The sequence below is a fragment of the Nothoprocta perdicaria genome, unplaced genomic scaffold (genome assembly GCF_003342845.1).
Source record: "Nothoprocta perdicaria isolate Ctin4 unplaced genomic scaffold, notPer1 scaffold_99, whole genome shotgun sequence".
NCBI lineage: Eukaryota > Metazoa > Chordata > Aves > Tinamiformes > Tinamidae > Nothoprocta > Nothoprocta perdicaria.
In genome coordinates, this window is record NW_020456298.1 from 2,625,168 (window position 1) to 2,649,892 (window position 24,725).

General features: G+C 40.7%; 1 protein-coding gene across 1 annotated transcript in view; it reads left to right on the plus strand.

Annotated features, from left to right (window-relative positions):
- Nucleotides 1-23,929, plus strand: part of KCNK1 (potassium two pore domain channel subfamily K member 1) — a 25,063-nt gene extending 1,134 nt beyond the window's left edge. The window contains exons 2-3 of the mRNA XM_026053388.1: nt 18,195-18,590; nt 21,895-23,929. Of these exons, the coding sequence (XP_025909173.1) occupies nt 18,195-18,590; nt 21,895-22,154 (656 nt within the window). The 3' untranslated portion in view covers nt 22,155-23,929. The remainder of the gene's footprint in view (nt 1-18,194; nt 18,591-21,894) is intronic.
- Nucleotides 23,930-24,725: the final 796 nt, after the last annotated feature.

The window sequence follows — 24,725 nt, forward strand, 5'->3', positions numbered from 1 at the left end:
TTTATACATAACTTCTATTTCAAGTTCAATATTTGTATGTAAAATACAAGTAATATATATATAATAGTAGTATATATATTGCCTCTAAGTAGCAATTTTCATTGGTGTTTTTTGGAAGGCTTTAAGAAACATTTCTTGGATATAATTTCTATATACTCCTTATGTAACAGTTATGCTTCGCGTAAGGTCGTAAAGGCCTGCTCACTTGTAAAGGATGAGCACAGAAATATGTGCTGAGAAGCTGGTCTTGTGGCAATTCGAAAGACTGAATTAGTCGATCAGCTCACTGATTTTTTTTTTTTAATTTATTTTTTTTTTTTTATTATCGGAAAGTCACAGAGTAATTGAGGTTGGGAGGGCCTGTTTGTGCTGGGAGGTTAGACCAGGTGATCTAGGGTCGAGTCAGAGCAGGTCGCCCAGGACTGTGGCCGGGTGGTTTGGAATATCTCTGAGGATGGTGGCACTGCAGTCCCTTTGGGTGACCTTTCCCAGGGCTCTGTCACTCTCACAGCTTCTTTGTTTTTATTTAGCAAGGAAAAAAAAAAAAAGCCTTAAAACTAGACCTAAGGCTTTGGGCTTTGCCCTGCAAGTAATTTGAGCTTTTACTTCTGTAAAAATGCAATGCCTTTTTAAAGTTGCCCTCCTCCCCAAGTGAGCACTGTGAGATGTATCAGCTGATGGTAATGTCCTGTTGTACCCTGTTGTACAGTTTTGTACAGATTAGGACAAGTATTTGTGTGGTTCTTTATTATTATTATTWTTTTTAGAATATTTGACAGCAAATTTACAAATGAGGTTGTGTGCCTCTTTTAAGGGGTTTGTTCCCCTTTCTGATCCTTGTAACCATAATTAGATGGCAGGATGTGAAAGTGACACACTTATGGCACCTGCAGTTAATGTTTCCAGTGAATGAAATTTTGAAGCTATAATTAGTAGTAACAGTGCTAAGTATGAACATATAAAAGTGCCTTTTTTTTTGTAAAACAATAACATTCTTTAAACTTAAAACACTGAACTTCCACTTTAGAGATGAGTAAACCTCCAGAAGGTCATCAGGACACTGGTCCCGATTTGTCAGTCAATATTTGGACTGAATTAGTAACACGGCTGCCTTTTAAGATGCAGTAATTGGATTCAGTAGTACAGCTGAGGCATAGACACTGCTTTGCCCCTACACATACACTTTAGGGCAAGGCATAACCTAATTTGAGGCCAGAGACCTCTCAAGACAACTATTGAAAACACAAGCCACTGTTATCCAAATTGAAAGCCTTTTAAAAAAACACTTTGGAGGCATGCACTTAGAAAACAGAGCAGCTGAAATGTGTGGTTTTCATTCCTCTGACTATTAAACTGAAGTTTAGATAAGGCATCAAAKGATACTTCCTTCTATATCTAACAGTCTCTTGGGCTAGGCTACTCTTCACAAAAATCCATCCATTTCTTATTTTATGAAACTAGCTTTGAACTTTGCCTGAGAACATTATTGTACTTCTTGGATTGCTTCCTGTTATATATGAGAGCAACTTTTATATTTCCACAGGTCTGTGTGCAGACTGACTTACTGTGTCCATTGTAGTTTCTTCCAAGAGTATACAGTTTTCAGGGATGGATTTCCCTGTCTCCTTTTCTCTTCCCCGCTTGCTCTGCCCTTGTGCAAAAAMCTTTGAGTCAGTTCAAGTAGTCATTAAGACAGATGAGAAGCAGGACTAGCCTGGTCCTTTGGACATTCAAATATTTATGAAGAGCTCATTTTGAAGTGTTGTATCATTACAAATAGTACAGCTCAAGTGCCTGCTGTTTTTGCAAATACTGTAAGGATAAATGCAAAGACAGTGCTGGTATTGAAGACTAGCTCAAGGTTGCTTCTTCATTCAGAGACATAGTATGAAATTTCAAGGGGCACAAGGCTGCTGCTTGTGTTTATCTCACTGAATTTACCAGTCATGACTTACATGAACATAACAACGTAGCCCAGCCCTCTATACAGAGGCAAAGGCTAACTTCATAGCCTTTTAGTTTTCCATAGAAACCATGTAGGGAAAGTTTTTAAATTATAGAATCTTCAACTCCCCTTGTTGTTTCTACAGTTCTTATTCTGGCTCTTTTTAAACTAAAGAAAAATATTGATAAAGCTGATGAGAGATTGTGAAAAATATATACAAATGAGAGAGGTTTGCAAAGCAAGCACAGCCAGTCATACCAATACTTGAAAGTGATTGGATGGGCTCCCCACTTGGACTGTCACAGGACTGTCACAAGCTGCCCCAAGGATGGACAAACAAAGAATAGTGATAAATGGTGGTTAAATGGGCTGGATGAGGCTCCAGCAGATTAATTRGAGCAATAACTGACAGAAGTTTCATCTTCTAACAATTCTGCTCTGCCCTATAAAGCTGCAGCAGTCTTGCAGAGGCCTGTAAGAGCAGCATGCAAAGGGAAGGAATTGATTAAGTGTTGACAATGTAAACACAARTAATATACAGCTGTATGTGTTTAAATGGCAGCTGTATTTGGAAACTCCTCATAATTATGCATCTATATATTCATGGCTGGTCTCAGTGCTAGATGTCATGAACATCTTGCTGAAACCATTGTCTCTGCTTGGCTTTATCATGGGTCCGTCTGTGCAAATATGTGTCTGTTTTAAGAATTAAACATATTTTTTGCATATAGAATTGATCATCTCCTAGGTAGTATATTTTCATTATTTTAAGTGTGCTTGATCACTCACATCTTAGTGGATGTTAGCGYAATGTAGGAGTACTGTAAGAAGAGTGGAGTAAAGGAGGAAATTATTGGAAGTTAGAAGAGTTGGAAGATAGAAAGAATAAAGTGCCTTATGCCAAAGGAAAGCAGAAAAGGGAAGGAAAGAAGATGCTGTGAACTTATGGCCTGTGTTTTGAGCTGTCTTTTTCTGTGGAAAGTCTTCCCAGTCCAAAGGTATTTTGTAGCAGTCCTTAAGAAAGGAGGATGGGTTTGTTCTGGCTGTCCAGTTCTGATTATTTTTTTCCCTGCATTGTGGAGATAAGTTTCATTTATCATTTAGACAACAGGGGMAGCTGAGAAGAGGCTGCATCAGGTTTTACTCTATTGTGATGGAGCTGCCAAGACACATGTTGCAAGAAGTTGGGTGCCAGGGAAAGGCACAGAGAGCATGAGAAGAAGTTTCATCTTATGTAATGGCAATGAGTGCTTTTGGATTAAGATCAGACTGGACTTTTTCTGAACCACAGGACTCAAACCAATAAGAGGAAGGAGGAGCAAGGGCTGTTTCTATTCCATGACCTTTGAACCTGGGAAGGTGGTTGTGTCTTCTCCAGAGCTTAGCCTGCACCTCTTCCAATGTTCACAATAAATATGGGTGCATTAGGTTGCATTGCAAGGGATGGCACCCAGAGCAGTGGCAAACCAAACTCGYGTTTCTGCTTGCTGTGTTTTGAGCAGAGTAAAGACTGTATGTTTAACAGCTATAGCTAAATGCTCATAGTGGCTACTTACCTTGAGATTGCTTGCTTGAAGAACAGTGAAGGTACAATTTGATTTGGGAGGWGAGTTTTACATTCAAGTGATGTAGCTTATTTGAGTCTTCCTGGCAAGTGGCATGAATAATGTTGATTATGTTTAATATTAATGCAAATATTTGATTCCTGAGGGTACTTTCTCTTCAGTTGAACTCTTGTAAAAATTCTTACTAATAATTTGTAAGAGAAACTATATATTTATTTATGAAAGATATCAAATTATGAGACTGCTGGAATCAGTGGATACACTGTAAAGGAAGAGTTAGAAATACAGTAGAATTTCAGGGAGAAGATACTTATTGCTAGTTAGTGTCACCCCCCCCCCCCATAGTCTTTTATTAAGCAGTGATCTTTTTTTTCCTCTTGTGCCCCTTCAGAGGAACAGACCCAGTATATGATGCCTTTATAACTTCTCTTGTAAGATTCAAGCCACTGAGTCTTTCCTATGTTATGGAAGAAAGATAATTTAGCTTAATCAGAGGGTAGCTCACATATGCTTTAGAGGAAATACAAACTTCTCTTTGTTATATACTCAAGTTTAATGTAGAATAAATCATTTACTTTGTAGGCTACAGAATGTGGTGGGTACCTGGCACAGGTATCAGGCATTCCTGAGGATGCCTGTACTGGGTCATTAATATACTGGAAAAAAAAAATGTTCTTCCTAATTCATAGTTCATGTCAAATTTATGCCTGGAAACCTGCTTTAAGTTACTCAGTTGTCTGTTCTATGAAAAATACAAGCTTTATGATGGTTTAAGCTCACATTAGTCTCAATAGTCACTTCTGATTCCAGCACAAAACAGAAGCTTCTTTGTACTTCTCCTCCTTCTTTATACAGCTTGTAAATCACTTCTGTACCTGTGATGAATTGTAGTTATTCACTGGTTGATCTGTACTTTGGGAATGAATTTTTTCTCTTAAGTAAGAGTTGTTTGTTCCTAAGCAACAGCATCTACAAAACAAGGTAATTTGCTGGAGATGATCTAGGAGACAAAGCTGGATTGTGCTGTGATGTGTCATGGTAGAAAATGTAAAGGGAACGAGGAGGTGGATGGAGAAAGATCCTAGAGGAGAAGCTTTACCTTCAATACACTGATTGTTTGGATGTTGAATTAGGATGTGAGAAACCACATTCTTTAATTTCCTTGGCTTAGAGAGACTTGAATTTCTCTCCCATGGGATGACCCAGGCATTTTAGGGCAGGGCAGTCAGAGCTGTGCCTGGATTGAGGTTGTCCCCTTTTGGGGGGGGTATAATGACACATTTGCTGGAGCCAGGCCTCAAACCGAGCGTCCTGCCTCTCAGGTTAAGCAGTGTAAATGTGAAGTGAAAGAGTCATTCTGTCAGCCTGTGTGCCTGCTTTCCTCTCGGGGAATATTTCAGGATTTTATACAAGATGGTACAGCTCCAGACTTGCATGCTGTCAAATTTTTAGCCTGGCCCCAGGGTTAAGAGGCCGTCTTCTGGGATGCAAGAGACTTGAGATGAGTTCAGTGCTTTTTTTAAGATGTCGATTTGAGCTGAGGTTTTCTCTCCATCTTTAGGAAGAGGAGCTAAAAAGACTAGCATGATGTAGCTTGGAAAAGCTGTAGGAAGAGATGGGATGGGATATATCACTGAATATATCCAAAATATTTCTATTTTTCAAAATTAACGATAGCAAACATTTTGGAAGGATATTAGGCCTCATGCTTTAGGGTACAGGCCACCCTTTAGTTACCAGAGATGGCAGCTATGCCTAGTAGACTGGTCACGTTACCTTTTGTGTTTGGTACAAAGCTCTCGCTGTCTTCCCTATCCTAGCAGCCTGTAGCAGAGAAAAAATCCAGATTTAGCTTGTCTTTAGTTTCAGGTAGGCTGACAGCTTCTGGCCTCTGCAGTGGGCACAGTGCTAAGCTGTGCCAAGCTCCTGCTTGTGCTCGCTGAAATAAAGGGTGGCAAAAGCAGCTCTAATCCAGTGTTTATGCCTTGCAGGCTGATGAGCAGTGAAAACTGTCTCCTGGCAGAAGCTAGAGCAGCAGGAGTAGCCTGAGCACACGGGTGTTCAGAGCAGGGCTGCCTGCTGGTGGGTGCTGTGCCTCTCTTTCCAGCCCTCTCCTCACAGCTGCGTGGATCTGTTCCACCTGCCTCTCTACATTCCCGGTGACAAGGAGCCAGCTTGATAGGGAAGGAGCCTTCTTTAGGGCATTTTCTGTCTCCTGGAAAGACAGATTAACTGTGCTGAAGGCAGGCATCATACTTGGTGTTTGAATGCCTGTGGCCAGTATGCCGCTTGTCTCCAGACCACAAACGTGTGCCTGGTGACTCTACTAACTGGTGCATCCCTGGCRTTACTGTGCTCTGTATTCTAAAGTGATTTTTGTGCCAGCAGCTTAAGCAATTTCAGAGAGGTGTCACCGCGTCTTTTTGCAGTGGGGGGAAGCAACCAGCCTGCCTAGGCAGTATCCATTCCCTCACAGCAGCCACCGGGAAGAGGTTGGGCTGGGCAGCAGGTTTTGCTGGTAGAACAAGCTCACCCCGTTGTCCTCTCAGCACCATCCTGCTTGAGTGCAGAGAAAGCGAGGTTACGCCCTCTGGAAAAAGTTGCCTCCTACTTAACAGCAGAAAAGTAAACAGTTTTCATCTGGTTTTGGCAATGATGAGTCCAGACTGATGTTATGCTAACAACATAGATACGAGATTATCTTCTTATTACCCCTTACTGCAAACCGAGTTCTTGTGAAGTATGTGCAACTTCTACATAGAAGCTYTTTAAGCCTAACTTAATATCATTGCAGACACAGCTTTTGGGAAGACTGACACTATGATAATGGGACTTTGTCATCTCTCTGCTCTTGCTTCACATACTGAATGTAAATCCTGAAGCTAAAATGAAAAGGTTAAAATGTACCTGTGAATTTCATCCTGTGTGTCAGTGTCTCAGTGCTTGTTTCTGTGCCATTTAATTAAAAAGACTATTTGCATTGAATCAGCTCAATAACCTTAAGTTTTCTTTCACAGCAGCTACTGAAAATGGCTTTCAAGGCAAAAATAYGGGTTGGTTTCTTGTTGCAACAGATTTACATATTAAAATGGTATATTGTACTGTTTATTATCTCTTTGTAAATAGAAACCTACCTTCATAGCTGGGTCTAGCTTCAAAATTCTAGCTTTTATGAGTCAAATTTCTTTGCAGGTGAAACTGCCAGTTGTATTTTGCAAAAATGGATGTAAATGGAAACCTTTTCTCAACTTCATTGACAATATTTTTAGTTTGAGGTTAAGTATCCTTCATTCAGTGTTTACAGTGAAGGCATTGCATATAGTTAAAATAATGTAACTGTCATTAAAATAAGTTAGAAATTTGATTCAGCTTAATGTTTTCTTGAAACATTGTTGAAAACTATTTTAGGCTTTTCATACAGAAACATGCAGTGCTATTAAAAGCATGAGTACAGGGTATATCTTGAATGCTCTTGGGGGTACAAGTGATGTGACCTACAGAAAACCATACAGCCATGAAGTCTGCTGGGAATTGTCACAGGTGCAGGTCTGCTTTTCTGTCTCTTATGTCCTGATGTGCCTAAGGGTGACACAAGCTTGCCAAAGCCAAGCCAAATGCAGGTTTGCAGGGTGGAGGCCTCTTGTGTCAAGGAAAAAAAAGAAAACAGCCACTTCAAAGGGGCTGTGAATTTTACTATTGTTTCACTGTTTTCTCTATTTTTGTTACACATCAAAGCTTAAATGTATATTACAATTATTTTTAAATCTGAGAAGACTTATTAGCAAGAAGGAAGTATCCTACTGAASACCTCAAATGCATTGGTTTGATTGGAGATGAAGTATTTTGTTACTTCAGAATCACCAAATACAAAAGCAAGGCAAAGGGTCTCATTTCCCCTCCTCCCGCGTGTACTGAGATCATACAACTTTCTCCAAAGTCACCTTTAATAATGAAAAAAGGTATGTTTGAGAAATAGCCATGTGTTCAGGGACCTGGAAAAAAAGTGAAGGAGCTTGGATATTTAACTCCTTATATAGTCATGCTTGGTAAAGGTAAAAACCCTAAAAATSTTGTCATATCTAAGATGAGCATGGGGAGGCTGTGAAAGCTTAGTTGTGTGTTATTTAAGCAGCTATTTACCCAATTAGGTGCTATTCAAGAATGCCATAGACCTTTCTCTTTGAAGCCTGTGGCCTGAAGGAAATGAGAAAACCCTAAGGCAAACCTGGAAACTTCCATCTCTTGTAGAGTTACAGAAGCTGTAGGTTGTGTGATTTACTAATGGACAATTAAATTTTAACCACTTTCCAGCATGTCTTGTTACTTATTTTCATGATAGTATTTTGACTTACTACTGAAATACTGACTCAACTCTAAATGAGAAATAACTAGGAATTAGGGGCATCATTGAGTTACTGCTTAGAATCCCAGCTACTGTAAATTTTAAGAAAGATGACAGAAGCCAATACAGTGCAGTAAATCTAAAAAGGCTACCATTTGGCACATCTGCCTCAGATATTCTCTTACGTGGGAGTAAGTGAATGTTTAATCCACCTACATACATTGACATGCCCACTGAGCAGTTCAGGTCCTTGGTTTCAAAGAACTGAACCAGAGATGTGTGCTCTGCGAATCAATGACTGCTGGCAGGGAAAGAGTAGGTATGAGAGGGCATGTTCCTGCCTTACTTCATTACTGGAGTTCTGCACAGTTTCATTCTGCCCGTCTGTAGTGCAAAAAATAAAGGTGTATTTTGGTCATAGTCCTATAGGTATAGCTATTTATATGATGAGAACTGGYTGAATGTTCAGGTCGTATTTTGGAAAGGTCAAATTTTGCTGTCTGACATTACTGCGTATGCTGCTTGCAGGAAAATGTCATTTATGCTAAATTTTATCATTAGAAATAAATGTTGACAAAAGCAAAAGATGCAAATCTCACAGCATCTGAAACAGAAGCCCAAGCTCTGCATTCTGACCTTGTATGAAGCCATGTCCTTAAATGTCATGGGGGAGGTGGCCACGTTTCATCAGTAGATGCCAAGGTGTGTGCATAGCAGGAGCTGATTTACTCACTAGAGCGCTGCTGTCATGTTCCACGCCTTGTGAGACAGAGTGGTATTTCCGTACGTATTTTGCAAAGCATTCAGTACTTGGCTGAAGTAAGGCCATTTACAAAGAAAGCCATTTACAAAGATCCCCCAAGAGTCACTAGTGTAGCTGAGAATAGGAGCCTGTGAATCACGTCTTGCAATTCTCTGCTCCCACTGATACGCCACATTCTCAAATGTTAAACTGATGTTTTCCATTCTGCAAATGCATTTCTACACACTTTCTTTTTCATGTTTCTACCTTCTTTAGTTATATTTATTTCTGCTTTGTAGTATTTTAGGAAGTTACTGCTGCATGAATGAGAATTACAGAAGCCAAATCAACATCTGTAATACCACTTCTATACCTTTTTTTCAGTGGARACAGTAGAAATACTGCCCATGCAGGGAATTTTTGTTGGGTACTGTGCTCGAAGAAAGTGATCTGTGGATCAGTTGTGCTCTGCTGCTATGTGCTGATTGCCTCTCTTTATACAGCATTTATTCAAGGTGACATTAAACAAAACAGGCTAAGCCTGCCTAACCTCTCTGCCACTGGAAGTGTCTCAGACCAGTGGGCTCCTGTCTGCTCCTCRGGGCTCTGTCTGTCACTGAGAAGGCCCCAACGCTAGGACAGATCARCCTGGAAGAAAAGCACTCACTTTATTTTTGTTGGATTAGTTTGCTCTGAGTTCCTGCAGTCTGATAAACTGCAACCAACCAAAGAAGAGGCAGACCAAGGAAAGGAAGGGATATTTTTTTCAGCAGCGGCTCTTAGATTAGATCGGTTGTCTCGTGCTAGAGGGGGAATTCACTGAAAGAAACAAAAATGTGCAGGCCAAGTTAACAACAGGTGTAAGAAAGAAGCTGATGACCTAAGAACACGTTTTCTGTAGTGGTGATGTATCTGACAACTGCTGGCTGTCCCTTGYAAAGGAGCGTTATTTCAAGTAAAATGAGAGCTAGGAGAGGTTGAGAAAGTTATCATTAGCAGAGAGAAATGTTCTCTTTGCTAATGCAGGTTCCAGCACCAATATATTTTTACATCCTGCAGTGTGGCTTAGGTACACACATCACAAGGTGCATTTTATATATATTTTCCCCTTTGATGACTAGAGCTATCTGATATCTTGCCTTGCCTTTGAAGCCAGTAAGGAAGTAATGCAGTAATACCACTGTGCTTAGTCACTGTAACCTGCTTGCGAATTCTTGACCTTTACAGCTATAGGAAACTTGCTGTGTTCCTGGGGTCAGGCTCTTGGAGAGAAAAGCTGTGTTAACCAGCAGTTTGCAAACTGCTGCCCCAGCCTGTGCAGTGGTAAGCCTGTTTTGTAGAATTAGCCTTCCATTGACACCTGCCACGTATTGAAGTCTGAGAGAGGCCGCTTACATCACAGTTTCCTTAGAGAGTCCCGGGTTACGTAGGCCTGGCCTTTTCTATTCTGGGCCGCGTTTGCAGGCGTAAGTACCGTCAGGAAGGTGCTGAATAGGAGAAACCTTGGTTGCATGACTCGCTTCTCGGCTGGTTGCTAAGCAGCTGCTGACACTTGTATGAAAKAGCCTTGTCAGTGTTTGGCCCCGTGGGTCCCGCGTTCTGAGCGGGCASGGGGAGCATTTTTAGATTGTCCTGTTGGTTCAACGTTGCCTGCGTTCACTGAGTGCAGAACTGAGTTATTCCCTCCCTGGGAGGTCAGACTATGTTCTCTCACTAGGAAAATTGTACTGTAGCAAGTAGAAGTGATAGGAGAATTTCTGGGAGCAGCAAAGAGGCACTTTTCTAACATGACAAATGTTTTCTGTTTTTAAAAAAAAATACTACCCATCTAAACAGTTAATAAAATATTTGAAAATGGAGACGCATTTATATTGCTCTGATCTTTACATTGTTGTCAAGTATCTTGTGCCTGTGGTTTGCTTTTTTAAAATACTGTAGCATAGTTTATTTCTAGACAATTTATTCTAGTTAGGTGAAACAATCTACTTTTCTTYCTCCTGTGAGCAGAAATACTACATGCAATCATAATGATGTTTTTTTTCTTTGTTTTCCCTTACTTTGTTGGTAGGATATACAGCTGTGATTATGCTAAGCTGTCCTCTTTTCTGTGTGACTAAGCAGGTTTGCAGGTCTCAATTTTTATTTGTTGAATGGAATGTCCTAAACATGCGAATGATTAACAGGACTAGTGAATCTATAAAATGTGCTTACGTTTCAGTGAGCTAGTGCTCAAAGCATTACAAGCATTAACCCATTGCACCTTGCAGTGTTTCATTAGGAACGTGAAACTGTGAGTACCTTCAGCTGGCCTCTATTCACAAGGTAGAGAGCTGTCACGCCTTATATTTKGAGTAAGGCAAGGAACTCATCTGAAAACATGTTTCACTTGAGCCCTTGGGCAAACGCTGTATCTCAACTTCAGAAGTGGGAAGGCTTTTTTTGATGATCTGTGTTAAGTTGATTTGCTCTTATTTTGCTCTTCGTGCTGTTAAGTTCTTCATACCTCTCGGAAATAGCTATTAAAATACAAAGTAGAAATAGTTCTTTTTAATGTAGATGAATTATCATGTCAGTTTCCATGAATAAGGAATAATGAAATGTCTTTAAAATATAGGTAAAGACTATGTAGCTTCCTCCACCAGACAAGGAAGCTGGTGCAAGTAACTTCTTTGAATTCTGTATGTCAAATCAATAACAAGATTAGGAGAATAAATTTCTCTCCCCCTGCTGTATTCAGTAGATAATACTTTCGTCCATGTGAGGCTGTGTTTAAATGCAAAAATGCTGCATGCMGATTTGATTTTAACTCCACAGCCTGGAATTGCTTAATTTTTTAATGTTGTGTGGTAATTCTTTCCTGCCCACAATACCAGTTTCATTTAGTGTTTTCATGCTCGGTTCTTCCTGATGGCACAATAAAGCAATTCTTGTTTCTGGAGCGGAGGTGGGAAGCATACTAATCTGCAGCTGCTTGTTTGCCCGTTGCCACATGGTAGGAAGAATARCAGCAGCAGCTCATTTCAGTGCAAGAAATGATAACTTAGCAAAGCTACGTAGGTACTCCTCACTAATTAGATATCTAATTAAAGTACTGCAGAACGTGCCATCGAGATGAATTCGAGGCTTTTGGCACATCCAGGACACATTTGGGATGGAAGCAAGTGCCCATTATAAATTGGTCAAGCTCTTGCCTGTAACTGCTGCTGACTTTGGTTCCTCTCAAGCTGAGGGTGATACCGCCCAGGTGCCAGGCTCAGCAGTGACAGCTGCTGCAGCCCTGTAGCACCCTGGCTATGAGCAATGTCTTGCAAGTAGTTGGAGGTCAAAGTAACTGGCGGTTGCTTTGTTGCATGTTAATGTTGGTGACTGATGCCTTTAGGCTTAAGGAGACTTAAGGAGTTTGTTCTACCAAGAAATATTATATTTTCTCTTCTATCAGATTTTACTTTCAGAGACTTAAGGAGTTTGTTTTACCAAGAAACATTCATAGTGAMAGAGCCTGTTGGTAGGAACCCCACTTTGATGCATATTTCTAGACCATCTGTTGCCTAGCGGGCAGGTAAACCAATAAAAGAATGATTGGAGTTCCYCTTGCTGAAATCTCAGGAGTCCTCAGGAATTCTAACCTTGCTTTTGACCTGCTGGTTGGCTGTATCCCACAGGCTTGTGTGGCTTTCCTTTTTTTTGTATTTTTTTCCCTCTTGAGAAATGAATCTGAATATTGAATGGAAGTAGCTGTTGCTGCAAAAAAATATTTCCTTGCTTAGGCTAAATATTTGCTAGAGGCAGATCCAAAGATGCAATGTTGTTGTTTTGAACAGGTATTTCTAGAAATGTGCTCTTACRAAGAGGACTTGGTGAGGGAGGAGGGGAGTCTTGTCACGAGATGGATCCTGGTTTGATTACAGCTTAACCCTTGCAGAGTCTTAAATGCAGAATATCACCAAGAGGAGCTGAATTCTAGTTCAAAGAAGTAGTTAGCCAAAAAAAAAAAAAAAAGCAAGCACAGGAATGCATGTGTATCTTTTAACTGTTATCTGTGAGAGAATGAAAGACTGCATGTCTTGCYACAAAGGTGTAATAGAGCTGTCTGCTGAATATGCTCACATATTTAGTCTTTTTCTGCCTGAAGCACCGTGTGAAGCCGTGTGCACTCAGGGCATGGCTTCTTTAATGACATGTTGCTTCAAAAAACATCATAGAAGTYGGCAGGACTCCGTGGGAACACAGGGCCAGCCTATGCTTCCTTCACATCAGGATCAAGGTTTAGCGTGTCCTAACAAAAAAGGTTTTGACAGTGGCAGTTTCTTACAAACTGCTTAGCTTGCAGCCAGAGTTTGGAAAGCCCAGTGTCCTGCTCACCCAGGATGAGAGGGAAGCTCAGCCAGCTTCCCTGGGCCTGAAGAACCCAGCCTGCTTTTGTGTAGTGGGTACTTTCTAAAGGCAAGTTTAATGGCCCTGGAATAAGTGTCTGGTTCCAGYACCTTTGTCTCCCTGCAGTTCCCTTTTGGTGGTGGCTGGGAAGGACTGTGTGCTTTCACATGGACTGGCTAATTAGGGACCTGTGCTGGGAGGGTGTAGCGCACTTCCCTGGGGCTGGCGGTGTATGAGTGTGTGCATCCCTCCCTCTGGAGCCAGGAGGATTAGCAAGATCCAGCATGGAGCTAGAGCATGGAAGAGTGCTGTTGTTTCCCATTTAGAGTTATTATCTTCTGAGTAGTATTTCTTAGTTTTAGTAAGAGGGTATGTTATTGAGCCAAACGATCATCCCTGACRTGGAAGGGATATATTAATTTTTGTAGCTATTCTTGGGGCTGTGTCTAGTTCCCATGCAGCAGATTTTGCCACTGTTTGTGCTGGTCCAGCACGATGCAGCCTTTTACTGTGTAGTAATTGTACCAAGTTCTGCCTTATTATCCCCACCTCCTATGGATCTTAACCATTTCTGTGGGRATGAGTTCAGCATGGCCTTTACTGCCAAATAGCTATAATGTTTTTCACTTTATTATATAGTAATCATATGACTAATCCAGCAGCAAATAGCTATCATAATATTCATTATGCCCATCAGATTGTCATCCTTTATATATGTCCTGTCTTATACATGGTATGATGTACTTTGCAACCAAAGGGATATGGAGTATTTGGGTTAGAAACAAGAATTATTAGCATTTGTTCGGTTTGGCCCAGAGTTATGGCTGGTTTTCCTTCAGTTTATGCTGTGCCCTCATATGTTCATTAGTGACCTGTGGTTCAGGTAGCCACACAAACTGTTAACCCTGTCATCTTATATCTCTTACCAGTGTGTTTGTGACATGATAGCAATTCTTAAACCATTCGCAGGTTCAAGACTACTATAGCAAATCAGGACTGCAACTGAGAAAAGAAAACACATCGCAAATGGGGAATTGTTATTTTGAGGTGTTCTGGCACGGGCATGCACAGGAGCTGATCTGGAGAATCACTGTTAAGTTCARACTCTGAGGCATCTGAAATCTGCCAGATTTCTTGAGGAATCTGATTGTATTTCTCCTGGTTTGAAAAGACATCACTATATTGTCACTTCTGCACAAGTGAAAAGGATATCAGAATTTTCAACAAGAAATAAATAAGAGGTTATTTGTGCTTTATTGCTATTTTCATGAATACTTAAAATGACAAGTTTTTCCTGCTGCATAGCTGAAACAGCAGGAAATTGTAAAGCCATGCCCAGACCACAACTTTACAGGCACTTTCTATACATCACCTTATATRTTATAGTGTCAAACAACTTTAATACAGTACAGAGATCTTTGCTAGTACAGACTAGGAAAGATCCCTAGTCTTTGGGAACTTTGTTGTTTCCCTCTGTTGGGAAATTTTCCCAACATTGGCAGATAGGGTGGAACAGAGACAACAAAATCTTAACAGACTTCGCAGCCAGCAATAGAGTGAATCTTCTTTGAAGATCATAGAMAAGGGTTAATAGTCAACATGAATAATGCAGAGAGTTCCCTGCCCTCATTTTGAGATTATGAAATGTCCTTTGTAATCTGGAAGTTGCTGGGCCTGTGAAGCTGCACAGGGTGACAGTGTGTATCACTCTAGAAACCTGTAATTGGATTTCATAATATCAAAAGAAGATGCAAGAGAGTTCTCATTATAGGAGATGGCACTTATTTTTCTATAATAAAGAAAAAAGTAGATACCTAATGTATGCCTTGTTCTGACCTCCATTGCAAAATTCACCTGAAAAGACCTAATGCACTTAAGATTTTTCTTGCATAATTCATGGATGAGGGAGAATATATGAAAAAAGTGAGGTTGATTTTGAGACAAGYACTTAAAATCTTTTTTTGTGTGACTTTAGTGTATGGCGCATGATTCACTTCCAGCACTGGGGCATGTTGCAGTTATGGTCAGACTTCAAGGGCTGTCTTCTCATGAACACTAACTCAGATCAGCAAGGGGACCAGCATGGGCTCATCCCGTTGTGCCACCAGTGTTGGTGAGTCTGGGTAGAGTGTGGATACGCCGAAGACACCACCCCGTGAGAAGCTCAGTGTTGGCTGCATAAGCTGCTAGCAGTGAAGCAGGTCACCATGTGGTGGGGGAATGGCCCATAGTGGGTAATGGCTTCACAAAACATGTGGGAGGAAAGTGGGGAGGGAGGTCACTGTGGAGAAACAAGAGGAGGGCACAAAACCATTGACTGCCGAAGGCACGTGGGGAGAAGGTGAGCTGTGATTCTGGGGAACTGGGCATCTCGACTCTGAGGTCTCATTCCTGTGAGAGGGCTAGGGGGCAGCTGAAGCCCCAAGAGAGGCACAAGAAGAGCCTGTGCTGCCACCTGTGACTGCCATCTAGGTTTCATCGCCCAAGAGGGGCTCTTGGGGAAGGCTTATGCCAGGCTGAGGCCCCAAGGGCTGTTTGCCTCTTGCTTGCCCTCCTTGACATCAAAACCCTTCATAACAAACACCCTTCTTCAAGGCAGCTTCTGGTGGATGCCTGTGTAGGAATCCAGGCTAACAAAGCCTGGGCTCACAACACRCAACTACAGCGCCTCTGCACTTTGCTGCTACTGGCTTTGTTTAGGGTTACAAAAGGATCTGTAAGAAGGCTGGTGTTTCTTGAAAGGTCAGTTTCCTAATAAACTGCAGGAGAGACTGGCTATGAAGAGACACAGAGCAGCAATAACATAGAACTACTTGGTTATTGCTTTTGACCAATCTGAGAAGGACAAGAGGAGGAGAAAGAAATAGTACCAACTTGTGCAAGAAAATGCAGTATGACAGAGTAGTATGAAATGTTTAAAAATGGTGCTGGTCTTGATGTAGACTATTATGAGCTGTCTAACGACTCTGGAAAATGAATGGAATGTCGTGATATATCAAAAATGCAGGGAGAAGATTTGTCTTACCTGGAATACAATGATCTGTTCTGGGTATTTCTCCACACAAATTGATCTAGCAGGAACAGTTAGATACAGACAAGACAGAACAGGAAAATAACCCCAAGATGAATCTCATGAGAGAGACACCAAAGACTGAAAACTGTAAAAAAGTTACAACTAAGCATTTTTGTAAGAGACTTACTTGAAAGACTTCAAATGAAAAAGTACTTTACTGAACACATAATTGACCTGTATAGCACCCACATTAAGATCAATGCATAAAGATTGGTGCTTTAAATGACTTTTTAAAAAATAAGCACTTTAGTAGGATATGGGGACATTCAAATTTAGTTCAGAAAAGATAAAGATGTGACATATTTTTATGTGAACATGTAACAGTAGAAGTCTTTTGAGTCATAAGCTGGGGAGTAAATGATTCAACAACAACAACAAAATGCACATTTATAAGTGAATTGAAACCCAACTGTCCATCCATTTTGCAGTTTTCCTCACTTTTCCTCTTTSCATGAACCATCAAGTGCTTGTTTGCCTCAGGAGGCTGAGCTAAATGGAGTGTTGATCTYATTTAACATGACAAATCCTACTAGTCTTTACTTATTTCTTTCTGTGAGTTTTCTTGAAAGAATGGCACTTTTTTAATACTGCCAATGTGTGAATGGGCTATACCTAAGTGTATAACATCGTTTTATCTGTGGTGTTGCTTTGCTTCTGAGTTTGTGCAGGCTCTATAAATGTTTGAGTTTTAAACATTTGATGATTTTGAAGGAGCAATTATTACCTGGTGTTCAGCTTATAAATGCCAAAATATGGTAGTCTCTAAATCATGTCTAACTTTATAATCAGTAACTAAATTATCAGATATGCTACATGAGCCTATCCAGCAAGTCTATTCATCTCCTCTCCTTGACAGATTAACAAAATGACTTTATTTTAATAAAGGTAATATAAATAGTTCCCTTTTTGTGAACATCCTTTTCTCATAATAAAGAGCATCTTAGTGCTGCAGTTGCAATGCTTTTGAGCATGAGAGTTGCAGCTGAACAAGGCAAATGAGGGCCCAGTTTAATATTGAGCAGAATCAGCAGGGTGCTTTGTGGGCCTCTGCCCTGGAGAGGCTGCAGYGCAAAGAAGCAGTAAGAGATTCACAAAGGCAGGAGGCAACAGGAGGAAATGGCTGCACACTGACGTAGAGCATCTCCCACCTTGGTTCTCCAGTGTCCTCTGCTCTAATGTATGGCTGTRCTGTTTGTTTCCAATGACTTTTGCACAGTTGAGGGCTAAGATGTATAGACTTTTTTTGAGGAGAAGTTGCATAAGCARTTCCCTGCTAGGAAAAAAATATGAGTCTGTTTCCTTACTGCTTGCCATACTCTCATAAATTGTGACCTTCTGCTCCAACTTGTCAAGAGAATTGTTCCTAAGCAGTGGCTCTGAATCCCGAATTACAAACAAACACTGGTGGCTTTTCACTGCTGTTGGAAGATGGCATYCTCTTACTGCTGCTGGTTGAGCTGAGTGTGTGTTTGCTTCTCGGTGTGCTAAGAGGCACACTCTATATTACCATATTTCCTGTTAGCAGCTGAGGCACTGGTAGACAGTCCCTGCAGCCAAGTTTCATGTGCTGTGGCAACCTCATGGGAATGACAGAGCAGGTGCTACAAGGYGGCATTTGCTTGAGCTGCTTCTGGCAGTTGGGAAAGTCTCAGTCAGGTTTAGTCCAGGTAAATGGCAGACTGGTTTGAGTGTTTAGCTTAGCCCAGCCTAGCTGCAAGTTTCTCTGTAGTGCAGTCTTTCTGCTCCTATACTTGTCTGTGGTTCTGGGTGAGCTCTGGGCCATTCCTGGAGGAACATTGGGTCTGTCCTTCAGGAAGGACTATGAGAGAGGGGTTCCCTGCTCCTGACCAGGCACTACTTCCTTCTCCAAAATAAGATTTRATGACATTAGATTGACAATTTTGAAATATAAAAATTCTTCTGGATATTTATCTGTTAATCACTAGCACTTCAGCTGTGTGCCTGGTTAGGAGAGACCTCCTTTGAATAGCACTTGTCGAGAACAGTGGAGTTCAGGCTTTGCARCAGTGGAGCAGTTCCTTGTCTCACAAAACACAACCAGTATCGAATTGATAAGTGTGGTCCCAGTGGCTCATACCTGCTCTGGTTTCATTCTCAGCTGCCTCCTAGGCCTGTCCTCTGTTTTGTTCCAGGCTATGGCCACACAGTGCCTTTATCTGACGGAGGGAAGGCCTTCTGCATCATCTACTCGGTCATCGGGATTCCCTTCACGCTGCTCTTCCTGACGGCGGTGGTGCAGCGCATCATCGTGTACGTGACCAGGCGGCCTGTGCTCTATTTCCACGTGCGCTGGGGCTTCTCCAAGCAGGTTGTTGCCATTATCCACGCTGTGATCCTTGGCTTCATCACTGTCTCCTGCTTTTTCTTTATCCCAGCAGCAATATTTTCTGTTCTAGAAGATGACTGGAATTTTTTGGAATCTTTTTATTTTTGTTTCATTTCCCTGAGCACCATTGGCCTTGGAGACTATGTGCCAGGAGAGGGCTACAATCAGAAGTTCCGGGAGCTGTATAAAATTGGAATTACATGTAAGTATCCAACATTCCTGTATGCTATCAAAATTTTTTGAGTTTTCTCCATTCCATCAACTGCAGTGATTTTGCTAGTTGCGGGCTGGCAAACTGGACAATGTAGCCAATTGTGCAAAGAAGAGAGTTTTAAATAAGGTCAATTTTCGGAGTTAAGAAAGAACAAGCTGAGAATAGAATGCCTGTGTGCTAAATCACAGCTGGCAGCTCTCATTAATAATAAAAAGATAAACAGTATTATTGTCGTTGTTTTGAAAATGCTTAGGAGCATGTCAGGACTAACATTTCACAGTGCATCTCAGAGCCTTAAGATGGTCCTTGTGACTCAAGGTTATCTCATGAAGGTGAGAGGAAGGGGAACGAGGCAGAAGAAAAACATTTCTTGCTGTGATTGTAACAGAAGGTAGCTGAGGCTGGCAGTGGGACATGCCAGCTGTCAAGGCTATGAACATGACCATTAAATTTGAACAATAAAACTGTCTAACTGGTCTTGACATAGAAGAGAGGCACAGTGATCAATGATTTGATCCAAGAATAGAGCTAAGAAAAATGCTTATTGACAGTCTGGATAAGTAATATTCTCTAGACACAGCGAAACTTTTTCTGATAGAGCTTCAGTCTGCATGGTCCTGGATCTTCATAGAATCATAGAATRCCGAAGGTTGGAAGGGACCTCAGAGGTCATCTAGTCCAACCCCCCTGCACACGCAGGGTCACCTAGAGCACGTGGCACAGGGCTGCATCCAAGCAGGTTTTAAAGATCTCCAAAGAAGGAGACACCACAGCCTCTCCGGGCAGCCTGTGCCAGGGCTCTGTCACCTTCACTGTCAAGAAGTGTTTCCTCAAGTTCCTGTGGAACTTTTGGTGCCTCAGTTTGTGGCCATTTCCTCTAGTCCTGTCACTGGCCACCACTGAAAAGAGGCCGCCCCCTCCTCCTCACTGCCTCCCTTGAGGTATTTACAGACACTGATCAGGTCCCCCCTCAGCCTCCTCTTCTCCAGGCTGAACAGGCCCAGCTCCCTCAGCCTTTGCTCATAGGGCAGATGTTCCAGGCCTCTGATCATCCTGGTAGCCGTGCGCTGGACTCTCTCCAGCAGCTCCACATCCCTCTTGTACTGGGGAGCCCAGAACTGGACACAGTCTCCAGATGTGGCCTCACCAGGGCTGTGTATAGGGGGACAATCACCTCCCTCGACCTGCTGGAGATGCTCTTCTTAATGCACCCCAGTGCCTTAAGAGCTTCTTAATGTTAACAAGTGCTTAACAAGTACTTCTTAACAAGTGCTTCTTCAGAAGACCAAAATAAGCCCTTCCTGATGCGTCTGTTTCTTAGGCTAGTATACTGTGCTCCTGTCCAACAATCTTAATTTAGACAAAATGTCCATTCATTGCAGTTTGTGTTTTGGGTTTGCATGCATTGAAACGGTGTCTTCACCTGGTCAGGACAGCACTTCAGCTCCTTGCTGGGCCCATCCACACTGTAAGAGACTTTTCCCCACTCCCAAGAGGGGAAAAGGGGGTTGTTTATCTCCCTACCAGGAGCTTTTAATAATTACTTGGCTGATCTGCACAGTTAACTTGAGGATGCTAAATAATGAATGAATAAATATTCACTAAATAGTGAATAGTGCCAGAGCCAGGCATAACGAAGGTGTTTAAAAATTCTAGCAGCTCTGCAAAATCAGAAGCAAAAGAAAGCATTATGGATGAAACCCTTTTCACTTCTTTTTTTTTTTTCCTTTTATCTGCTAAGTCAAAAGTGCCATTTTTGGACAAAGACAGGCTTTTAGTTATACTTCAAGATTTGGAATAATTAGGTAATAAATTGAAGGAAAATCTGAAAAATAAAAGGCTTTTTTTAGTGAGTGTTTTCCAAAAATGTTGAAATTCAATATTTTAAAATCATAACTTGTGGCTTTTTCACACGTGAAAATGTCTGTCTGTATGTATACAGTCAGTATTGTATGTATACAGTGTTTTGCTCTTTCTGAATCTATATTTTCTCCAAGAAAACTTCTGGCCAAGAACTTCACCAAGATTTGTGTCTTGGTTTAATGAATGTTTAATGAATAGACTCATATAGACTATAGACTTTTCAAGAATTAATGGAAAAATACCAGCCTCCTACTAAATCAAGTTGTGATCAGCTGGACTGAGTTTCAGGAATAATTGCAAAATTCTTAGTGCAGATTTATAGAAGCCTTTTAATTGGCATAGCTTTGTCATTAGCTCCCCAGGCTAATGCATCACTTCTATTTGATTTCATGAGGTACAGCTGAAAAACAGCTCATAAATTTTAGCTGTAGTGTTGACTTAGACCAGGATCCAGTATTGCAATATGGAATTGATGGTGCTCCTGGAAGACAGAGGGGTGTTAATGCCATTGAACTACCTATGGTCTGTAACTACATGTAAGATATTTATGCTTTTTGGTAACAAAATGTTGCCCACATGTAGATTATAATAATTAATCTRTGTTGATTTTTCAGTACATTTAATGATCGGTCTTTGGAAGAACWTGTACTTATTATCCATTCAGTTTCAGGGGATTTATTATGCATTTCATGTGATTTATTATGCACTCAACTTTACTTGATTTACTCAGTGGAATGATAAAATATTAAGATAGGCTTGTTGTTAGCGTGTAAGGATCGGTTGCAAGGAGCTGGTGATGACACAGAGATTAAGAAATGCTCATTTCAACATCTTCCTGGGATTCCAGGTACAAGTGTTTGGAGAGGAAACAGAAGAACATAGTGATGAAAGCTAGGTTTCCAAAAGTGACAGTCTGTGATACATAACTACTATCTTTAAAAGGCAGAATCAGTATGTCACTAAAGTCATCACTAATGTTGTTTAAGTAACAGTAGCAGGACTGGGTAGTGTATCTACTGTTAGTAAAATTTTGCAAGTAATCTTCAAGGTTTCATCAGATGTAGAAACTTTGTCAAGTTTTTAAAAACATCACCAGTAATTTTACATTAATTCTAAATTTGTAGTGCTCTTGTACATGTTCGTGTTCTTTGTTTTTGCACTTATTTTAGTGTCAGTTTTATTTCTATAATTTTAAAGGAAAATACTCCAAAAATTGATGAAATAAGTGATCTGTCTTGCTAAACTGATACAAATAACAAAGAAAAGGCAGGAAAGGATTTGACAGTCCAAAATGGGTAACAAAACTCTGAAAATGAGGCATAAGGRAGCTTAAGATACTGTTCAGAGAAGATGAGCATGAGAAAAGCTACGAGTTTAGAATTCATCCCTGTTTTGCTTAATAATTAAAGCACTTTTTTTTTATCCCTAGGTTACCTGTTGCTGGGGCTTATCGCAATGTTAGTGGTTCTCGAGACTTTCTGTGAACTCCACGAGCTCAAAAAGTTTAGGAAATTGTTTTATGTGAAGAAGGACAAGGAGGAGGACCAAGTGCACATAATGGAACACGACCAGCTCTCCTTCTCTTCCATCTCAGACCAGGCAACCTCCATGAAGGAGGATCAGAAGGCGAACGAGCCTTTTGTGACTTCTCAGTCCCCAACCTCCAATGACAGCTCAATAAACAATTAATACAGGGGCATCTAATCTATTGTTTTGGTGCATTTATGCTACTTACCATAAGAAATAGAACGCCTCTTCTTTTACACAAATATAAAAGCTGGAAGACTGTGCTGCTTTAACCAGGATTCATCACTTCCGACATAGGAAAGACTTTTAGGAAAGCTGTGGGAGCCACCCTGGGAGAATAGGGAGAAGCAGTAGGATGTGGCTGGGAACTTAGGCCATTTTGCTTGAGGAGTGAGGAGTTGGTTGTACTGCTTTCAAAGGTGCCACAGAGAAGGGCTTGCACAAGCAACCTCATACAATGTATTTAGGAGAGCAGGATTTCACTGATATTTATTTGGTTGTATGCCGTATCTTGGAACTGGCTGAAATTGAGAGAGATGTTGCTTGTCTCYGAAGTAATCGCACATTTAATCCAAATACAACAGCTATCCTCATCTGGCAAACATGTCCAGAGCAGTATCTACCACTCTGCTGGAGGGAAGTATCATCTAGATGATCCCTCTGTTGCCCAGTGACATCTAAGTGCAAACAGTGCAAATTGAAAAGCAAGGCCCAGTTTCTTCCTCTGCTCAGGGCATTTACATTCCAATATTCTGCTTCCTTCCCCTGATCACCAGAATAAAGCTGACCTGAACAGAGTTTGCCCCARGTCTTCTTCCTGATGCTCTTCTGCTTTGGGTGAAACGCTTCCATAAACTCAGGTGTAGTAAGACTGGCTTGAGACAGGGTTTTAGGGAAGGGAGACGGCTGCATTTCAGTCCTCTCCTCTGAAAAGATAGGAATATTTTATTTAAATAAGTGGAGCAATTTGAGCAAGAGAACTGAAATTCAGTGCATGCCGTATTCAGCATAGTCACCTGCTTAAGGCGTTCTACTGTGAGAGGGATGAAATCTGTTCAGCAGAGGAAGGACTCAGCCCAATTTCTTCCACAATCCAACCCACTGTGTGCTCTCTACTGAGCTCTTAGGTAAATGGAGAAACAGAAATCCTGTCAACTTCATGAACGTAGGTAGCCCTTTGACTTCTTTTGCTTTTCGGACAAGTACTCAGTGCGCCTTGTTTGGAGGAGAATAGAATCTTTTGGGCAAAACAAACAATTTTTCAATTTTTCATATGGCAAGAAAAAAGGAAAAATGTCACATTTGGTTCAGATGGAACCGATTTTTTTTCCCCTTGGGAAAAGTCACTAAAAAGCCAAGACCCCACTCAACTTCTGGAGATGGATTCTCTTTGGCTGTAATAGAGAGGCATTTTAGTCCAGGTACCAGTCACTGTGCTGAACGCAGGGATATCAGACTGAATTTCAGCGAGCAGGAGGTGAGACTAAGGAGTCATAGTACTCGCTTCTGGCCTTAAGAATTTACAAAATGGGTATTTTGCTAATTGCTTTGTGATGGGCGAAGGATCTGGAGCACAAATAGCCATATTAGGGCAGCCTCCCACATAGGACTAGTGCAGAGGAGAGCCTTTTTCCTGCAGTGCGAGCATGCCAGATTGCCTGTAGTTTGGCTTTTAGTGTTTAGAGCTGATCATTGATATTCTAGAGTAAAAGCAAAGCAAAGAATTGCAACGTATCTAGATTTAGCTCACATGGAAAAATACTTGAAAATKAATTACCCAAAATACTGTATTTGAGCTTAATTATAGCTAGCATTGAACAGACTTTATATCTTTACACAAAAAATACTTAAGGATTAAATCAGCTGAAAGTCTTCAATTAAAATTTATATTTGTAAGAACCAGAGCTAAAGGTTTTGGTTATTTTGGATGATTTAGATTAAGTGAAAGCATACTGTGTTTGCATGTTCCCAGGAAAGTGGCTATTTTTATACTGCTTAAGTTAAGACAGTTCTATTTATAATGAATGTTAGCCAATATATATGTACATATATACATAAGTATATTTATATACTGTACATATATCATAACTCAGAGTTTAACTGACTTAGGAATGACATTTTAGATAATGATTTTTTTTCCTAGTCTTCTCTTTATATGACGAATAACTGAAAACTATGTCTTTAAAGTGACTGACATAAGATAAAGAGTACTGTACTACAAGAAACATTTATACTGTTTGTTTGTTTTTCCAGTGAAGTTTTATTGTTTCCAATATCTAAAGATTCAAGACTTAATTGCAGTGTAGCATTAAGCTCTAAAGAAATGGTATGCACAGTTGCTAAATGATATTCAAGATAATTTTGCAATGTGTGCACCATTGCAAAATATAGACACTTAAAATGAAAGCACAGAATTCCAAGCAGAAGTGATAAACCAAGTATACTGTGACATAGGTGAATATTTCTTATTTTCAACTTAAATTTTAAAAAAATCAGCTTTTGGCTGCCTGCACTATGAAGTGGGGAGAATTTTCTTTGGCGCTGTGTGTTTCTGCATACTGTGCAAAATCCTGTTTGCATTTGGCAAGATGATGCATCCTTTAGTTACTCTTCCTCAACTGAAGGAGGGACCATTGATGCTGGAGTGTGTTATCCAACCTTAATATTGATTGTAGCCTAGCAATGTATTGATTATTTCTGTAGAAAAGCATTCCAAAGTGTGTGTGTTTTTGT